Source organism: Gadus macrocephalus, chromosome 4 (assembly GCF_031168955.1).
Source record: "Gadus macrocephalus chromosome 4, ASM3116895v1".
Taxonomy (NCBI): domain Eukaryota; kingdom Metazoa; phylum Chordata; class Actinopteri; order Gadiformes; family Gadidae; genus Gadus; species Gadus macrocephalus.
In genome coordinates, this window is record NC_082385.1 from 22838738 (window position 1) to 22854066 (window position 15329).

The 15329-nt window shown below is 44.2% G+C and overlaps 1 protein-coding gene and 1 long non-coding RNA gene across 4 annotated transcripts; one reads left to right on the forward strand and one right to left on the reverse strand.

The window, feature by feature from the left end:
- Positions 1 to 1906: 1906 nt before the first annotated feature.
- arpc2 (actin related protein 2/3 complex, subunit 2) lies at positions 1907 to 12601 on the reverse strand. 3 transcript variants are annotated; one of them, XM_060050691.1, is made up of 11 exons: positions 12367 to 12601; positions 11432 to 11466; positions 10726 to 10838; positions 6736 to 6781; positions 5943 to 6129; positions 5186 to 5279; positions 4812 to 4938; positions 4590 to 4690; positions 3351 to 3451; positions 2593 to 2610; positions 1907 to 2557 (listed from the first exon to the last, which is right to left on the reverse strand). In XM_060050691.1, exons 1-11 carry the CDS (start codon positions 12438 to 12440, stop codon positions 2305 to 2307), a joined length of 1149 nt encoding a protein of 382 aa, XP_059906674.1. In that variant the 5' UTR covers positions 12441 to 12601; the 3' UTR covers positions 1907 to 2304. The 3 variants fall into 3 exon arrangements, with proteins under 3 accessions (XP_059906674.1, XP_059906676.1, XP_059906675.1); XM_060050693.1 differs by lacking the exon at positions 2593 to 2610 and having other exon boundaries at positions 2441 to 2555; positions 3331 to 3451; positions 12367 to 12599; XM_060050692.1 differs by lacking the exon at positions 1907 to 2557 and having other exon boundaries at positions 2589 to 2610; positions 12367 to 12599.
- On the forward strand, positions 2443 to 3645 carry LOC132456359 (uncharacterized). Its single transcript, XR_009525446.1, has 2 exons — positions 2443 to 2555; positions 3331 to 3645. It is a non-coding gene; the product is annotated as an uncharacterized LOC132456359 (long non-coding RNA).
- Positions 12602 to 15329: the final 2728 nt, after the last annotated feature.

Genomic DNA, 15329 nt, shown 5'->3' on the forward strand with positions numbered 1-15329 from the left:
GACAGTTTTTAATTTGACTGAATGGTGGATAGGCAGGTAAAGCTAATTTACATGGAAGTAAAGGTTGGAGATGACCCTGCATACACTTCTTTACTCCAAAATGAAGATGGAAAGCAGAGAACACACAACGTGTAGCAATACACAAACTAATAGTCACGATGGAACCTAAAAGAGAATAAGGCTTCAGATAGCACCTGTCTTTGCCAAAATGCTAGGAAAACCAACACTGTTTATTCTTTTTAAGATCAAATCAATAGCAATATAACCAGCAAGACAAGTACTTAGGGTAAACCCCCACAAACAGTCATATACCTAGCAAAGCATCACAAACAGCCATATACTTACAAGCAAATATTGACAAGATGAATAATTGACTTTGAATGTGTGAGTGAGGTTGCAATTAGCAATGCACTTGAGATTGCCATTTCAATCATTCTACAAACAAACCCATGTACAAGATACAGGATATTGTAAGTGAATTGACATTACATTAGAGAGAGAGAGAGAGAGAGAGAGAGAGAGAGAGAGAGAGAGAGAGAGAGAGAGAGAGAGAGAGAGAGAGAGAGAGAGAGAGCACGCGTCTAACACAGAGTCCTATTGACCTCTTCCCACAGGTCTTCACCTAGCACCACTTCATTTTCTGGAGGAAATGGATTTTCTAGTTTTCTCTTGCTGACAAAACTTTTTTGCGGTGGATGTGGTGGAGTTGGTGCTAGTATGGTGGGAAATAATGGAGGCTTCTCAGCCAAATTGTTGGAATAGTGGTAGAGAGAAACCGAGTCAACGGGGGGGGGGGGGCTGTTCCGGGCCCTGTCCCTTTGTCATTCATACCACCTCAGAGGGTCCTGGGCTGACCGCCGACCACTCGACGATCACTTTTCGATACGGAGCATCCTTATACGCCCACCTGAAAATTCCAATGAGCTCTTCTCATAGAATTTCAGCTTCTGGAAATTTCTTCCTGTTAAAGTCTCTTTTTTGCATATATCTAAAGAGGTCTTGATTATTAAGGTTAAATTTGTCCTTGAGGTGCTGGAAGCTCAAGACTGAACCTTGGTCTAAAATCGTGCAATATGCTGTAAGGCCCTTTAAGTTGAGTCATATTTACAGGGCTTAAAATCCTGATCGTAGGCTAACCATTTAAAAATGTAGGATATTAATTTTTACCGGATCTATACGAAAACTTCGATTTAAATAAGGGATTAAATACCACCTTTTAATGTCTGCTGAATTTTTTTTAAGAGGGCCATAGTTAAATCTTCTAATTTGGATAGGTCTACAGATAATGAGATTCCTAGGTATTTTATGGATTTCTTATCCCTGCCCATTTGATATCTGGAGCGAAGATACTGAGGGGACATCATTTTCTTAATTCTTCTTGCTGTCCTTATTTGACAATACAACACCACAAATCCTTGTCTTCAATTAATGACGTCTTAATCTGCCCGTCTTTAAAGATTTTTCAAGAGCCCCCCACAATGTTGCAGTTGAGTCTTTCAGGGGGTCTCAAGTGTCAATCAGGGGGTCTCCCCCACTGTAACCATCTCTCCTTCATGCTCGTCTCTGTTGTTCATTGAGACTCATTGCAGCCCTCATCCCCTTCCACTCAACCTGTCCAGAGGAAGAGATGATTTCTCCAGTCACAGCACCATCAGCGTCCAGACACCGTCACAGGCAGTTCACGACCTACTGTTCTTCATGGACCCATCGTCCCCATGAATAATCATTGGATGGTGTCAATAAATGTAGTCCTTCATTAGACTCGTCTTTCCTGGTTTAAATGTAGTCGAAGTCAACTGATGGAGAAACAACTGGGTTCGAAAAGTTTTCCAAGTCCCAAAGAACTGTTTATTATATTTTCTTCTTTTCACGCACATGACAGACAAACCACACTAGATAGATGTGATTGTTTTGTAAGTGATTTATTTTTTTTCCCAATGACAATGGTAACCACAACATGAAGGCAGAGGGAGAGGGCAAGATAGAAAGGGGGAGGGAGAGAGAGAGAGAGAAAGGAAGGGGAGTTCGGACGTCATTGTATGCCTTGGTTAAAAGGGGAGGGTTGGGAGAACACATCTGGGGGTTAGGACGGGGGTTCGAGAGGAGGGGGAGGCAAGGCAAGAGTACCCAATGGAGTAAAAGATATCGTATCAAAAATGTCTTGTTTTTTTTCATATATATATATTTATATAGGACTAGTAATTCTCTTTAACTATGCAAAGCAAGGAACAACAAATGCCCATATTTTGTGTCTTGTCTTATTCCCCCCCCCCACCCCCTCTCCATCTTTAAGCCTCGGAATCCCTAAGCAGAACCATCTTGAATCAAACAGGCAACTCCATTGTTCCGAAAAAACAACAACAATGGAAAATAATGATAAAATAAAAAACATAACAGCCTGGACACGTTTTCCTGGGATTTTGGGTCAGGAGGGAGGGGGGAAGGGGAGAGGGGAGAGGGGGGTTGGGGCGGGCATCCTGAAGTCCTGTCCAATGTGGCCTTTGCGTCTGACTCCTTGTGGGCGTGTCCAGTTCGTCGCTTTCTGATTGGTCGTCGTGTGGTGGTCGGGGGGGATGGGGTTGCTGCCCTCAGCGTGTAAAAGTCTTGCCCCTGGAAATAAACAGTTGGGATCGAACCCACAACCCGTCGGCCCAGTTTAGCAGTTTATTACCGACCAAAACCACAAGAGCATGGAGGAGACTGATAAGAGTGTGTGTCATCAGTTACGCATTAACCACAGAAGAAGAAGGCCCTTATGAAAAATAAAAAGAACAGATTCCTGTAGAGCGATAGGGAACTATGTGCAACTATACAAGTATGTGTTAGCGCAGCTGTAGATAAGACATCTGGAGGAATAAGGTCAATAACATACTTTTTCAAGTCACACACACACACACACACACACACACACACACACACACACACACACACACACACACACACACACACACACACACACACACACACACACACACACACACACACACACACACACACACACACACTCTTGTTGCAACTGAAACCTAACAGCTTAAATATTTTTATAGCCAAGCGGCATGCCTCAGATACAGTGTGGGAGTGTGTGGGTGCTCAGAACAGATACACACCTAATTTGGATATCACTTCTGTATGCCTATTTTCGGTTAAATGTTTGGTCAAAAATAGTCCAAAGAACAGTGGACCGTGGGGGCGGGGGAGAAAAAGATATGGGGGCGATGGAGGATGGAGAAGATGAAGAGGATGGGGAAGATGATGAAGAGGAGGGGGTAAGAGGAGGGGAACATTATGAAGAGAAGGAGGGGAAGAGGAGAGGGGGAACATGAAGATGAGGAGGAGGAAGATGAACTTACGTGATGGTCTTCATCTCCTTCTTCTCAGCGTCGGGGCGGGCCCTGTTCAGCACCTTGAGGAAGTCTGAGGTCTTGGCCCTCATGCGTGTGTGAATGTAGGCCTGAGGACACAAAATGGCCTCTTTCAAACTTTGCAACCTTGCATTCTTGAATATGGTAGAAACCCTTATTAACAGTATTATTACATATATGAAGAACACCAGTGTGTCCTTTCTACTGAGTATGTTTGCGTTCCGTTTGTTGCTGCATAGTAATTAATAACGGTACTTTGGAAAGTGTACATTTTGACTGGAAATTTGTTTTGAAAAAATGTTGACTCGTTTTATTTTAAGGTTGTAGAGATATTTTAAATACAGCGTCAAGCATCTATATTGAAAACTATGAACTCGATTACACACACACAGGATTACCTGACAATCAATATGTAAAAAATTGCCACCAAACAGATTACAGTACAGGAGAGTACAGAGATTTAGAGCTTGTGTTCGATTAGTTTCTCGGTCTCTCTGGCTAACCATCATCCTGATTGGTGAAATATGGATGATTCTATTAATGAAGGTTTAGGATGGGGGGGGATGGGGGGGAATGACCATAATCCTTCATCGCATGATGATAATGACTATGTTTTGATTTTGAGTGTTTGAGAGCAGTGGCTAGTGACAGGTTCATATGTTGAGAGTGACCAGGAATTAATGTGTTGCAGCTCTGGACTAAAAACTATTTGATCCATACACCGCCAAACACCATCGATCATGGATAACGTGGTTCTCTGTAACGGATCAAATCAATGATGCTCCAAATCCATATGCACTCAGAGGTCTTAATGTCTCTTAAAACACCAGAAAAACTGTTCTGAAGGGGGAGGGGCAACCTTCACTGGACCGTGAACCGCGAACCACTTTGGACAGGAGAACCTTCAAGGGGCCACCCTTCACTAATAATTTGATTCCGTGCCTTCTTGTTTGTTAAATTGAATTAAGAAATGAATACTATCTTTTTATTGTTTGAGAACATGTGGGTCATGACCCCAGTTCGGTAAATATTGCGATACAATGTCTTGATTTTTATCTTACGTGAGAATTTCCAAACAAAACAAAACATAGTTGATGCTCTTTAAATAAGGGCAGATCCACTATAGCGCCCTCTGCAGGACGGGAGCAGTCACTTGCGTGCACTATAGACTGATTGGCCGGGTGCGACGTTGGGGCGGGGGGGGGGGGGGGGCAGCAATGCACTGACCTTGGAGCACTTTATGTGGTAGTGCAGGTAGTCGCGGAAGGTGTGGATGAGGTTGATGGTGTTGTCCCTGGAGTTGAGGCTGGTGTGACGTGGGAACAGCACTGCAAGGGCCACAGAAGAACCACACATTGAGTCATTACATTTTCTTAATTTCAGATGTTCCCCCACATACCGACAGTCATTAATGTCGGTATGTGGGTTCATGGTTAGCGGTTAACAGACCGAAGGTGATGTATCCGATGTTGTCCCCGACGGCGGCGTCTGTGTCCTTCAGCTCCAGGGGGGGCTCCCTGTGGCTGAACAGGACCTGGGGGGCCGTGTGGCTGGCCCGCCGGCCCTCCTTGAACTCCTACACACACGAGATGCATGTGTATAAAACTAATTAATAATTACTTGGCAATTAACTGCCATTACTGACGACGAAATGCCAGTTTCAGACATTGAAGAAAAGCAGCAGACGGCCTGTTTTAGGAGGTTGAAATGAACATCTAAATGAAAAGAAAAAACTTTCTCATGTTACAGAAAAAAAAAAAACTTTTCTCTAAACCAAGCGGTCCAACCGCTAGCGTGTGGGGTTAGCATCTTGTTGTCCCCACCTGCATGAAGACCTTCCCGATGATGACGTCATCATCATCTTTGAACACGGTGCTGAACACCACGGTGACGCGGTCCTTCTTAGCCTCCAGGTACCTGCGGGGGGTAGACATTAAAACCATCATGTCAAATGAAGTGGATCATGACAGTTGGCCGTTGAAAGGTCTGACTTTAAAGTCAGAATTTGGAGATTAAAGTCATAACTCCCACCAAGTAGGGGTGGGAATCACAGGGTTCCTCACGATGATACGATGCATGGCCCGCAATACCGAAAATATGGCGATACAGGGATTCTGAGATAAACAACATATTGTTAGACTATTCCATAACGATACATCACGATGTATATCCAACGATGAATACAAAATAACTGAAAAGGTAAGGTGTTGGATTTCGGTCTTTGTTCACGGTCCAAAGTGAGTTTTTGTCTGTTTCTTTGGTTAGTTAACTTCCGTTCAAGTTGCCTATAATCATGTTATGATTCCTCGAGAAGCAGGGAAATCTGGTTAGAGCGCCTTATTTTATTGACTAAAATTATCGATATTTGGGGCGATATTTCCTGTCTTACTCTTCAGGAATAGGGCATAAAAATGCAAAATAAATTCTTAAAAAATCTATACATCTATATTATATTGATGTTTGGCGCCAGTGTATCGATTCACTTATCGCACGAAGAAAGGCGCTGATATATCGCTGTTCCCCCGTAATGTCAAGTGTTTAGAAGAACAACATGAAGCGAGAAGGTGCAAGCGTCCTCACATGGACTCGTCGTCCCGGTAGTGGACCACGGCCCGGGCCTCGCCCTCCCGACCCTCCTCCTGGAACTTAAAGTACTTCTCGAAGACTGAGGCGAAGCAGTTCCTCTTCAGCATGCCCGCCTGGTGAATCACGTCCTGCTTGTCGGCCGGGACCGCATCCAAGTCATACAGCAAGGACACGTTGTAGCCTGGGGGACACACAGCCAATCAGAGAGCACAGGACAGAGGCGGGCAGCAAAACAGAGAGGAGGGGGGAGATTACTCAGATTTTACTATTTATTCCAAGGGAATAACCAAAGAAAAAAACGTAATTGTAAAATAAAAGTAGCGAATAAGAAAGAGAATAAGGGAGAGAGACAGCCAATCAGAATGGGCTCTAAACAGGAAGGCCGCAGATGGTTTTCAATGTTTTTTGTATAATTTGTGGGAGATTCCGATTTTTTCAAAGTAGCTTTTCGTGACATATGTCTTCATTATAATTGGCATTTCGCAAAATGGCAAATATTGAACTCTTTGTTCGCGGGACAAAACAAAGACAAGGCATAGCCAGTAATGATATTCAAGTTATGTAGACACACTTGACATGAGTCAGAAATTCCTCTAAAACACTAGCCGCCCTGAACAAATCCTGTCATTAACAAGGCAACAATGTACCTTTGGTATGAGACCTCAGGAACTGATAAGCTTTGAGTGAATCAATAGGACTTCAGTCACACATCATGGCTTTTACTGTGAAATAATAGTGGGGTTTAACAATGTGTAAATGCATGCAGGAGTCGTAAAGCAGAACCTACCAGACTCCGGCGACACCAAGAAGTTCCCATAGACTCGCTTCAGCAGCTGCAGAGAAAAGAGGACATGATAGAATTGTCTATATGGATACTTACATTTCACTTCCTCCTTTAAATTGTATTAATAGTTGTACAAAATTGCCCTTTGTTAAATAATAAACTTTTGTTTTAAACAGGAGTAGAGTGATACCACTTGAGATAAATTCTCATTCCCTGGTCCAGCATATTTATTCCTCAACCAGTGTTTCCCCTATATGAATTCAGCAGCGGCACTGTTGTCAGTACCAGACAACAGTGGAAAAAAATAAGACATGTTTCTGCCAAGTTCAATGCAAATTTGCACAATGATCTGGTCTCAGCAGATATCTTGACTCTGTTGGTTATGTCATGTCAAATTTGGAAGCTTAATCTGTACATTTTTCCCCAAAGAAATCAGAAGTGTCCATTTAAAGGGTTATTTTTCAAATTTTCTTTCATGCACATGATGCCCTTAAATGTATTGTCCTTTGCTGATTTGGCTTGAGGCAAGGCAAGTTTAAAGTCATACCAGCATAAACACTAATAATCATAATAAGCTTAATACCAGAAGATGTGTGATGGTTGCATAACAAAAGGCAGTAACCCCCCACTCCTCAGAACCAGCTGTAGTGCGGGAGGCTATAATTTATACCAGCCGAGGCAGACAGCTTTAAACAGGTCTGTGTGTGTGTGCCTGTCTCTCTGCCGGGGAATGACTGACTAACGCCGCAGATGTATGCAAATGTGTGTGAGGTATGGCCCTAATGTACAGATTGGTAGAGGACGCTTGACAACGCACTGATAGGGGAATGCACTTATCGTAAAGATTACACCTTCTGTCAAATGTATTGTTGATTGTTTCCAAGTGGTTTTGACTGCTAAGCTCTAATTGGTCGAGGAAGAGGAATGATGCCTTGGGTTAGGTATGTACGTTGGGTCGTTAACCAGTTGTGCTTGGTCCCCGTTTTGATATTATCATTATTTTAGCGGACGCTTTTATACGAAGTGACTGTTGAAGGGCCGTTGGCCAAATGGGATTTAAGGAGCAGACTGGCCATCTCTTGCACTAGCCCAACAGGAAGACGGCAGACATGGGGATCGAACCCAGTGATTTAAAGGAGACATATTATACCACCAGGTGTGAGTTTGATTAGCCTTAAAAGCCGTTTCGAAAATTGGTCACATATGACATCACTAGTGGGCGTGTCCACCTAGATCTGTGCTGGATAGATGAGCAACGTTTACCTCAGTCCACTGGGTAGGCTGGTAGACTGATCTATCCAGCACAGATCTAGGTGGACATGCCCACTAGTGATGTCATATGGGGCAGATTTTCGAAACGGCTTGTAAGGCTAATCACACTCACATCTGGTGGTATAATAAGTCTCCTTTAAGATATAGTCAGAGGGACTTTACTCATCTCAGAACATAAATAGTATAATCTGATTCAGAACTTTTTATCTCTTTATCTTTTTTTCTCCCATTTAAAGCATCGTCTGTAGATAACATTGCAGCAAATAATATACTCCCACGAGAATGAATGCAGAATATAAACCGTCATCATTATTTTGTGTTAATACATTACAGACGTGAAGATTCAATTATTACCCAAAACAAAAAAAAGAAGCCTGAATAACTGAAAAGCATTTGAATCCAAATCTGTATAGAAGGAAACCTGGTACATTCCCAGGGGCATTGTGGGACCTGTAGTCCATTTGATGGAAGAATGCCAGCAGGGCATGTCTGCACTCGCAACGTTCACCACAACCATGTTCCTTATCTCTCCAAACAAACCCCTTATCCACAGGTGAGTTTCTTCTCCCTCCAAGTCTCACTAAATGGACTCCGGGTGCTTCTCATAGGCCAAACTAATCAAAGAAGATACGATTTCCCACAGTGCAAACTCATCAAACCCGATCCAGCAGAGTCTAATTTCCCCATATCTGCCTCTTGCTTGCAAAGATAGAGCGGTAGGGGAGGGGGATGTTAACAATAGGAAGAAGAAAAAAGGAGAGAGACTGTCGTTGGAAGGAAGCGCACACACACACACACACACACACACACACACACACACACACACACACACACACACACACTTCCTGGCCTGGGGTGCGTCAGATAGCTCACTTCCTGTTTCTAAGAGGGGCCCAGGCAGCATTCTACCATACATGGAGAGAGAGAGAGAGAGAGAGAGAGAGAGAGAGAGAGAGAGAGAGAGAGAGAGAGAGAGAGAGAGAGAGAGAGAGAGAGAGAGAGAGAGAGAGAGAGAGAGAGAGAGAGAGAGAGAGAGAGAGAGAGAGAGAGAGAGAGAGAGAGAGAGAGAGAGAGAGAGAGAGAGAGAGAGAGAGAGAGAGAGAGAGACGGCCTCACCGGCTCAGCATGTGGTGAAACCCCAGGAGCACATAGACCCTTTAGAATGAACCCATTACGCTCACATATTCAACATGAACTGATTCATATCGTGAAAAATTCATCATTAATTATGAATCCCTTGCAGGGTTTCTGCTAGCCATTATTCTGGTCGGCCAACGTGACCAATAAGATTCTAATGAACCGGCCAAATGTGAACTGTAAAGGCTCGATTTAATTCTGCAAGTTTGTAATGATACGCTTGTGCCGACAAACAAAACAAACATTTGTGTTGTAACAAATAGGTGTTTTCCTCATGTTCCTCTTGATTGTTACAGCAGTGGGGTTTTAAAGAATTTTGTAAACTGATGTCTGATCTGCCATTAGGGTGCTTCTGCTTTCACAACTATAGTCCGGTGGACTGGTCAGAGATAGGGACGAGGTTGGTGCTTGTTAAATTGTCATTTTGTTTGGTTAACGATCACACAGGACCTTGTTGGGTTAGAGGGAAACTAACAACCCATCCTTGTGACACATCTATAGTACTTAGTTGTGTAGCATCTTATCCTAACTATCTTTGTTGTATACAGGCAATGGGTTAACGTAGTGATGTTGGTGCTTGGCCCATGGTTCTATGAACATCCTTACTGTACCGACAGCGATATATTGTTGCTTCTCTTTCTTCTGACAAATGTGCTTATTGTAAGTGGCTTTGGAAAAAAAACCCTCTGCTAAATGCCCTGAATGTAAATGGACAATAATAGTGGAACAACCTTGGGCAGTCTTGCGTTTTCGTTTTGCTGATTGATGTTTTTTCCACCATTAGCAAACGCTTTACATAGTCGTCCAAACATATTTCAATGAACGCTTTCACCTCCTGATATCACCATGTCTGACCGCAACTCATTTGAATGCAGGAAAGGTTAGTTTTTACACCTGGCTAAATAGTATTATTTCCAGTTTGCTTCCTATAGTCGTGTTAGGTTCACACCGGAAGTGAACCGGAGTAGCATAACATGTAATTAGTTGATGCTATGGTCCAAGGTGACTCACAATAAGGGCATGAAACCATGAAGATAGTACCCCATCATTCAAGTACATCAAGTGCTTCAAATAACCAAGCCGCTTTCACTGCTACAATATAGGAGCAAGAGATTCATTAGGGTTCTCTTCGAAGCCCCGTCCTTAAGTGGACCAGAGTTAGTTAGTTTGTCCGCAACAGAGTTCAAATAAGTGGCCTGCCCCCCCCCCCTCTGCATACGGACATTCCTCGATTGATCGGGGAGTCACACGCGTACATCATACCAACAAAGAACAAGCGTTCATAAACATGCATAACCTTCCCTCTGTCTCTGTTCTGTCTCCAAGTGAGCACTAATTACCTATTGTGAGTATTTGCATTGAGCACGGGGGTTGTAACCCCTCCCCTGAAACCTCGTAAATCACATCTCGTCCCACGCTCATAACAGTGTCTCCCTTTGTTTGATGTCCTCTCTCTCTGTGTGTGTGTGTGTGTGTGTGTGTGTGTGTGTGTGTGTGTGTGTGTGTGTGTGTGTGTGTGTGTGTGTGTGTGTGTGTGTGTGTGTGTGTGTGTGTGTGTGTGTGTGTGTGTGTGTGTGTGTGTACCTCATCCGCGCCATGCTCCTGCAGCTCCTTGTAGAACTTGAGGGAGATGCTGACCATCACCTTGGTCTTCTCTCCGTTGGGGTTGGAGATGTGGTAGAGGACGCCATCGAAGTCTGGGGGAGGCAGGGAGGGTGAGGTCCAGCACTTCATCTGTCCCTCCAATAACTGACAATTAACTATCGAGTCGTTTAGCAGGGAGGTTTTAACACCAATGGGAGATAGGAGTTCTGTCATTAAGGAGCAGGTAGGGGTTGAGCTTATGCTCACTGATGCCTACGGGTAAGGCTATGGACAAAGGAATCGAACCCAGGGTCTTTCAGCGAACCTTAGTGAGTTAACCCAGCCTCCCTTATTCTACCCGATGACATAATGCACAAGACACCAGAGGGGAACAACACATATGCGCACAGAAGGCCTGGCATTAATGGATGATATAATTAGGGAAGTGTGTTGCTATGGTAGCATTCAGTTGCCGGTTTGTAAAAACAAATCCTAATATACCGGTAGGTTCTGCTGAACTATTGCACCACATTGGATGTTGACGTGGTTCGGGACACTAAAAGTTTTTGTATTTGCTAAATGTTGTATTTGCTGTGCATAGGTGATCGGATGAAGATGTGAAAAGTAACTCTTTGGATGAAGACAAGCTAAATAAAACGGGGGTAAGGTGCAGGAGAACGTAATTTGAATCGTCACACAACCCCACCTGCAAAGGTCACCTCCACAGCCTCCGGTTTTGTTCTGAAATGAGAAAATCAGTTTGATGTTTCAAGCAATACTTTAAAAACAGCTTTAAAACCGCAGTGCTCATCAGTGTAAAATAACCCAAAATCAAAAATATGATCCCATGTTTAAATTAACACACAACATTTGAATTCTCTCATAAATTATATTGCATTTATTGGTAAATGTTGTATTCGTAGGACTTAATGTATACAATTGACTGTACTATACACCATGCTCCACCTTGCAAGGACTTCAAAAGCAGTTATGTGTGCTGAAACAGAGCTGCAGGCGTTGCAGAAACTTGACCAGACTGGAGCAGGAACGCGGAAGTGTGTGAAAGGGCGACGGCCTGCATAGTCTAGCTTTCATTACACATTAGCTTTCAGACGATACATCTCCATGTAGTGTGCAACAGACATGTTAGATCAGGACGCTGTAGAACCATCCAGTGTGAATTCCTGCCAAATAGTCGCATTCAATTGGGATAATTTAATGATAAATTAATGATAAATCTCCCATCTCGCATTCTCGTCCCCGGGGATCTGCGGTTTGGATTTTGTTTATCTCGGATTCAACGTGTGATCATGTGTCACACAGCGTGTTGGATGTTGCAGTGTTTATGTTGATGTGTTGGGTTGTGTAGTGCTGTAGCTCAGCAGTGAGGTAGCCGTCAGCAGGAGCCTCAGACAGGAGATGGGAGCCACAGACACACCCCACCGCTCGGCCAAACCCAGCTAAAGTCAAGCTAATATATATTATATATTAAAGCTTTTGACCGGGGCTGGTGATTAGGATGTGTCCCGGGGAATGCCTGTATTTTACATATCTAAACTATATTATAATCGTTCAGAATTGCTGAGAAATGATAATGGAAAAACCTTAGGTTAGCCGGTTAGCAACAGAGATATAACTCACCCGTTGGACGCGCCGTCGAACTTAAGCGACAGCGTTTCCTCTATGATCCGGTTGTTGATCTCTAGCAGAATCATTGCAGCGAGGGCCGATATGGAATACGGGTAGTTGTTGTATAAAACGATCGACTCCGGTCCGAAAATTTGGTAAAATTCTGCGATTTCTCTGACAGTTATCCTTCCTTCCGGGCTTCCGTCTTTCGCTTCCGCGTCCCCGCCAGCCGCCACTCAGGACCAAGCCACAGACGCCTGTCCGCTGCGTGCCTGTACCAATTCAAAACATTTTAAAACATTAAAATGATGTCTGATTCTAACAAAAACGAATTATATTAAACATATATGTTATTATAAAAATAGGATGAATATAATGATAAGCCTATTAATAATCATTGAAATAATATTATTGAATTTATTTTGAATAACATCTACCTGCCTGTCTAATTGATGTATGAAACCACGTTTACATGATGCATGTGGATTTTAAAATGTGAATTGTTATAGCGTGTGTTATGATTCGAAAAAAAAACACTATTAATAGGCATTATGTTGGTCATGCCTAAAAGAGACATATTATGGGCTTTACCCAGCAAGTAAACATAGTATATGAGTTCCAGAAAACATGTTTTTGAAGCTGTTGGCTGGAAATAGCTTTTAGGAATAAAAAATCAGTCCAAACCACCAATCTGCCCTGTCAAAGCCAACTATGCATCATCAATTTAGTGCAGCGCTTTACAATGATTTTCACAGAAACCTGGCTCAACAGCAACGTTCCGGATAGCGCCATCGATCTAGCAGAACGCTACACTCTCCGTGCAGACAGAACGAAGGAGTCCGGTAAGACTAGAGGTGGGGGTCTGTGTATTTATGTTAACAAAGCTTGGTGCACGGACACTACCACCATCGAGAGTCACTGCTCGGATAACATAGAATATCTCATGCTGAAATGTAGACCTTTCTATCTGCCCAGAGAGTTTACATCCACCATTGTGACTGCAGCCTAGCTCGGACGCTAATGCTGCATTTGCAATGAAAGTACTGCACAATGCAATTAGTAAACAACAGACTCTGACCCCCGAGGCAGCCTTTATTGTTGCGGGTGACTTCAACCACTCCAACCTAAAGTCTGTACTCCCCAAATTCCGCCAACATGTCTCCTGCCCCACTAGAGGAGACAAGACATTAGACCATGTTTACACAAACATAGCTGATGCTTACAAAGCCGTCCCCCTCCCCCACCTTGGTCAATCTGACCACCTCTCTTTGTTCCTACTGCCTAAGTACTCCCCACTCATCAGACGGGTGAAACCCACAGTGAGGACAGTCAAGGTTTGGCCAGAGGGTGCAGACTCTGCGCTTTGGTAGCACTGTCTGGAGGGATTTTGCCACTCAGGCCACCATTGATATATCCGCATCCTCTGTTCTGAAACGTAAGAACTCTGAAATCAACAGTGTCACCCCCCTCAAACGGATTACCACATTCCCTAACCAGAAGCCATGGATGAACAGAGAGGTCCGACTCCTATTGAAGGCACGCAACATCGCCTTCAGTTCAGGTGATGCTCGGGCCTATAGCTCATCCAGGGCTAACCTGAAGAGGGGCATCAAAGCGGCCAGGCACTGCTACAAGCTGAGGATCGAGGAGCACTTTAAGAGCAACTCTGACACCCGACGCATGTGGCAGGGCATCCAGGCCATTACGGATTACAAACCGGCCAACATCTCCCCCCCATCCAGTGACGCCTCCCTTCCTGATGAGCTTAACCACTTTTATGGACGCTTTGATAGGGGAAAACAGGGAGCTGGTCATCAAGGCTGTGCTCCCTGCAGACCACCAGCTCCCCCATCGACGTGTGTGCAGCACTGAGCAGGACTAATGCACGGAAGGCTGCTGGACCTGATGGTATCCCCGGACGGGTTCTCAGGGCCTGTGCTGTGCAGCTGACTGAGGTCTGGACCGACATTTTCCTGTCACTAGCCCAAGCAGTTGTCCCTGTGTGCCTCAAAACCTCCTCCATCGTGCCGGTGCCAAAACACTCCACTGCAGTGAGCCTGAATGACTTCCACACAGTTGCACTTACCCCCATCATCTAAAAGTGCTTCGAGAGGCTGGTCCTGGCTCACCTCAAAACCTGCCTGCCACCCACACTGGACCCTTTCCAATTCGCCTACCGCCAGATCAGGAGCATAGAGCAGTGATTCTTAAACTAGGGGTCGCGACCCCAAATGGGGTCCCGAAAAACTTCCGTGGGGTCGCCAATTATTATGACCCAAATTATTATTATGCCAGGTGAAACAAAGGAAAATAATGTTGGGAAAAAAAAGCTACCTTTTTCTTACACTTTTCTTCTTTACACGCAGTTAAAGCTATACTGTACGATGTGAGAGAGCTAGCATGATTTGAAATTAGCTTCTCTTCGGAGTTCCGTTTAACTCCTCCCCCACCCTTCAGGACTCCCTGCCCCCACCCCTCGACACAGAGCCGTGCACGAGCGCTGCTGCTGCTTACGGCTTACTTCAACGGCAACCATTGCATCACTTTTCAGGCCATTCAACTCCCTCAGCTGTCGCCATCGCTGAAAAGCTAATCCAATATTTATTCTCGTTTTTCCTCGAGCAGTCTCCAACTTCTTTTTTGTTGCTGCCTTTTCAGTTTCTGTCTTTCTTTTTCTTGCCTTTTTAAAAGGATGAACCGGGGCAAGTAACGGTGGCAGTGGTAACTTCAGTTGTTTCTCTTCCATTGTGTAAACGTTGTAGGCTCACTAGGTCTAGTCCACTGTCATGAACTACTATGACAACAACGCTTTCTTTGCCCTCCGTGAACGCGCTCAGGCCGGCTCAGGCTCGTACACAGAGGGGAGAGAACGCGCAGGCTTGTGATTGGTTCTTTAGATCCGGGCACAGTGTCTCCGATTGGTAAGCATTTTAACAGGTTTATAGCAGATACAGAATATTTTTTTTTTTCGCTTC

Bases quoted from the DNA above. Each gene is read 5' to 3' on its own strand.
- arpc2 (XM_060050691.1), bottom strand. From the start codon at position 12,440: ATGATTCTGCTAGAGATCAACAACCGGATCATAGAGGAAACGCTGTCG. The intron at 10,839-11,431 runs GTGGGGTTGTGT...TGCCTCCCCCAG, and splicing joins TGTGGAGGTGACCTTTGCAG to ACTTCGATGGCGTCCTCTAC. The intron at 4,939-5,185 runs GTGGGGACAACA...TCGTGTGTGTAG, and splicing joins TCGGGAAGGTCTTCATGCAG to GAGTTCAAGGAGGGCCGGCG.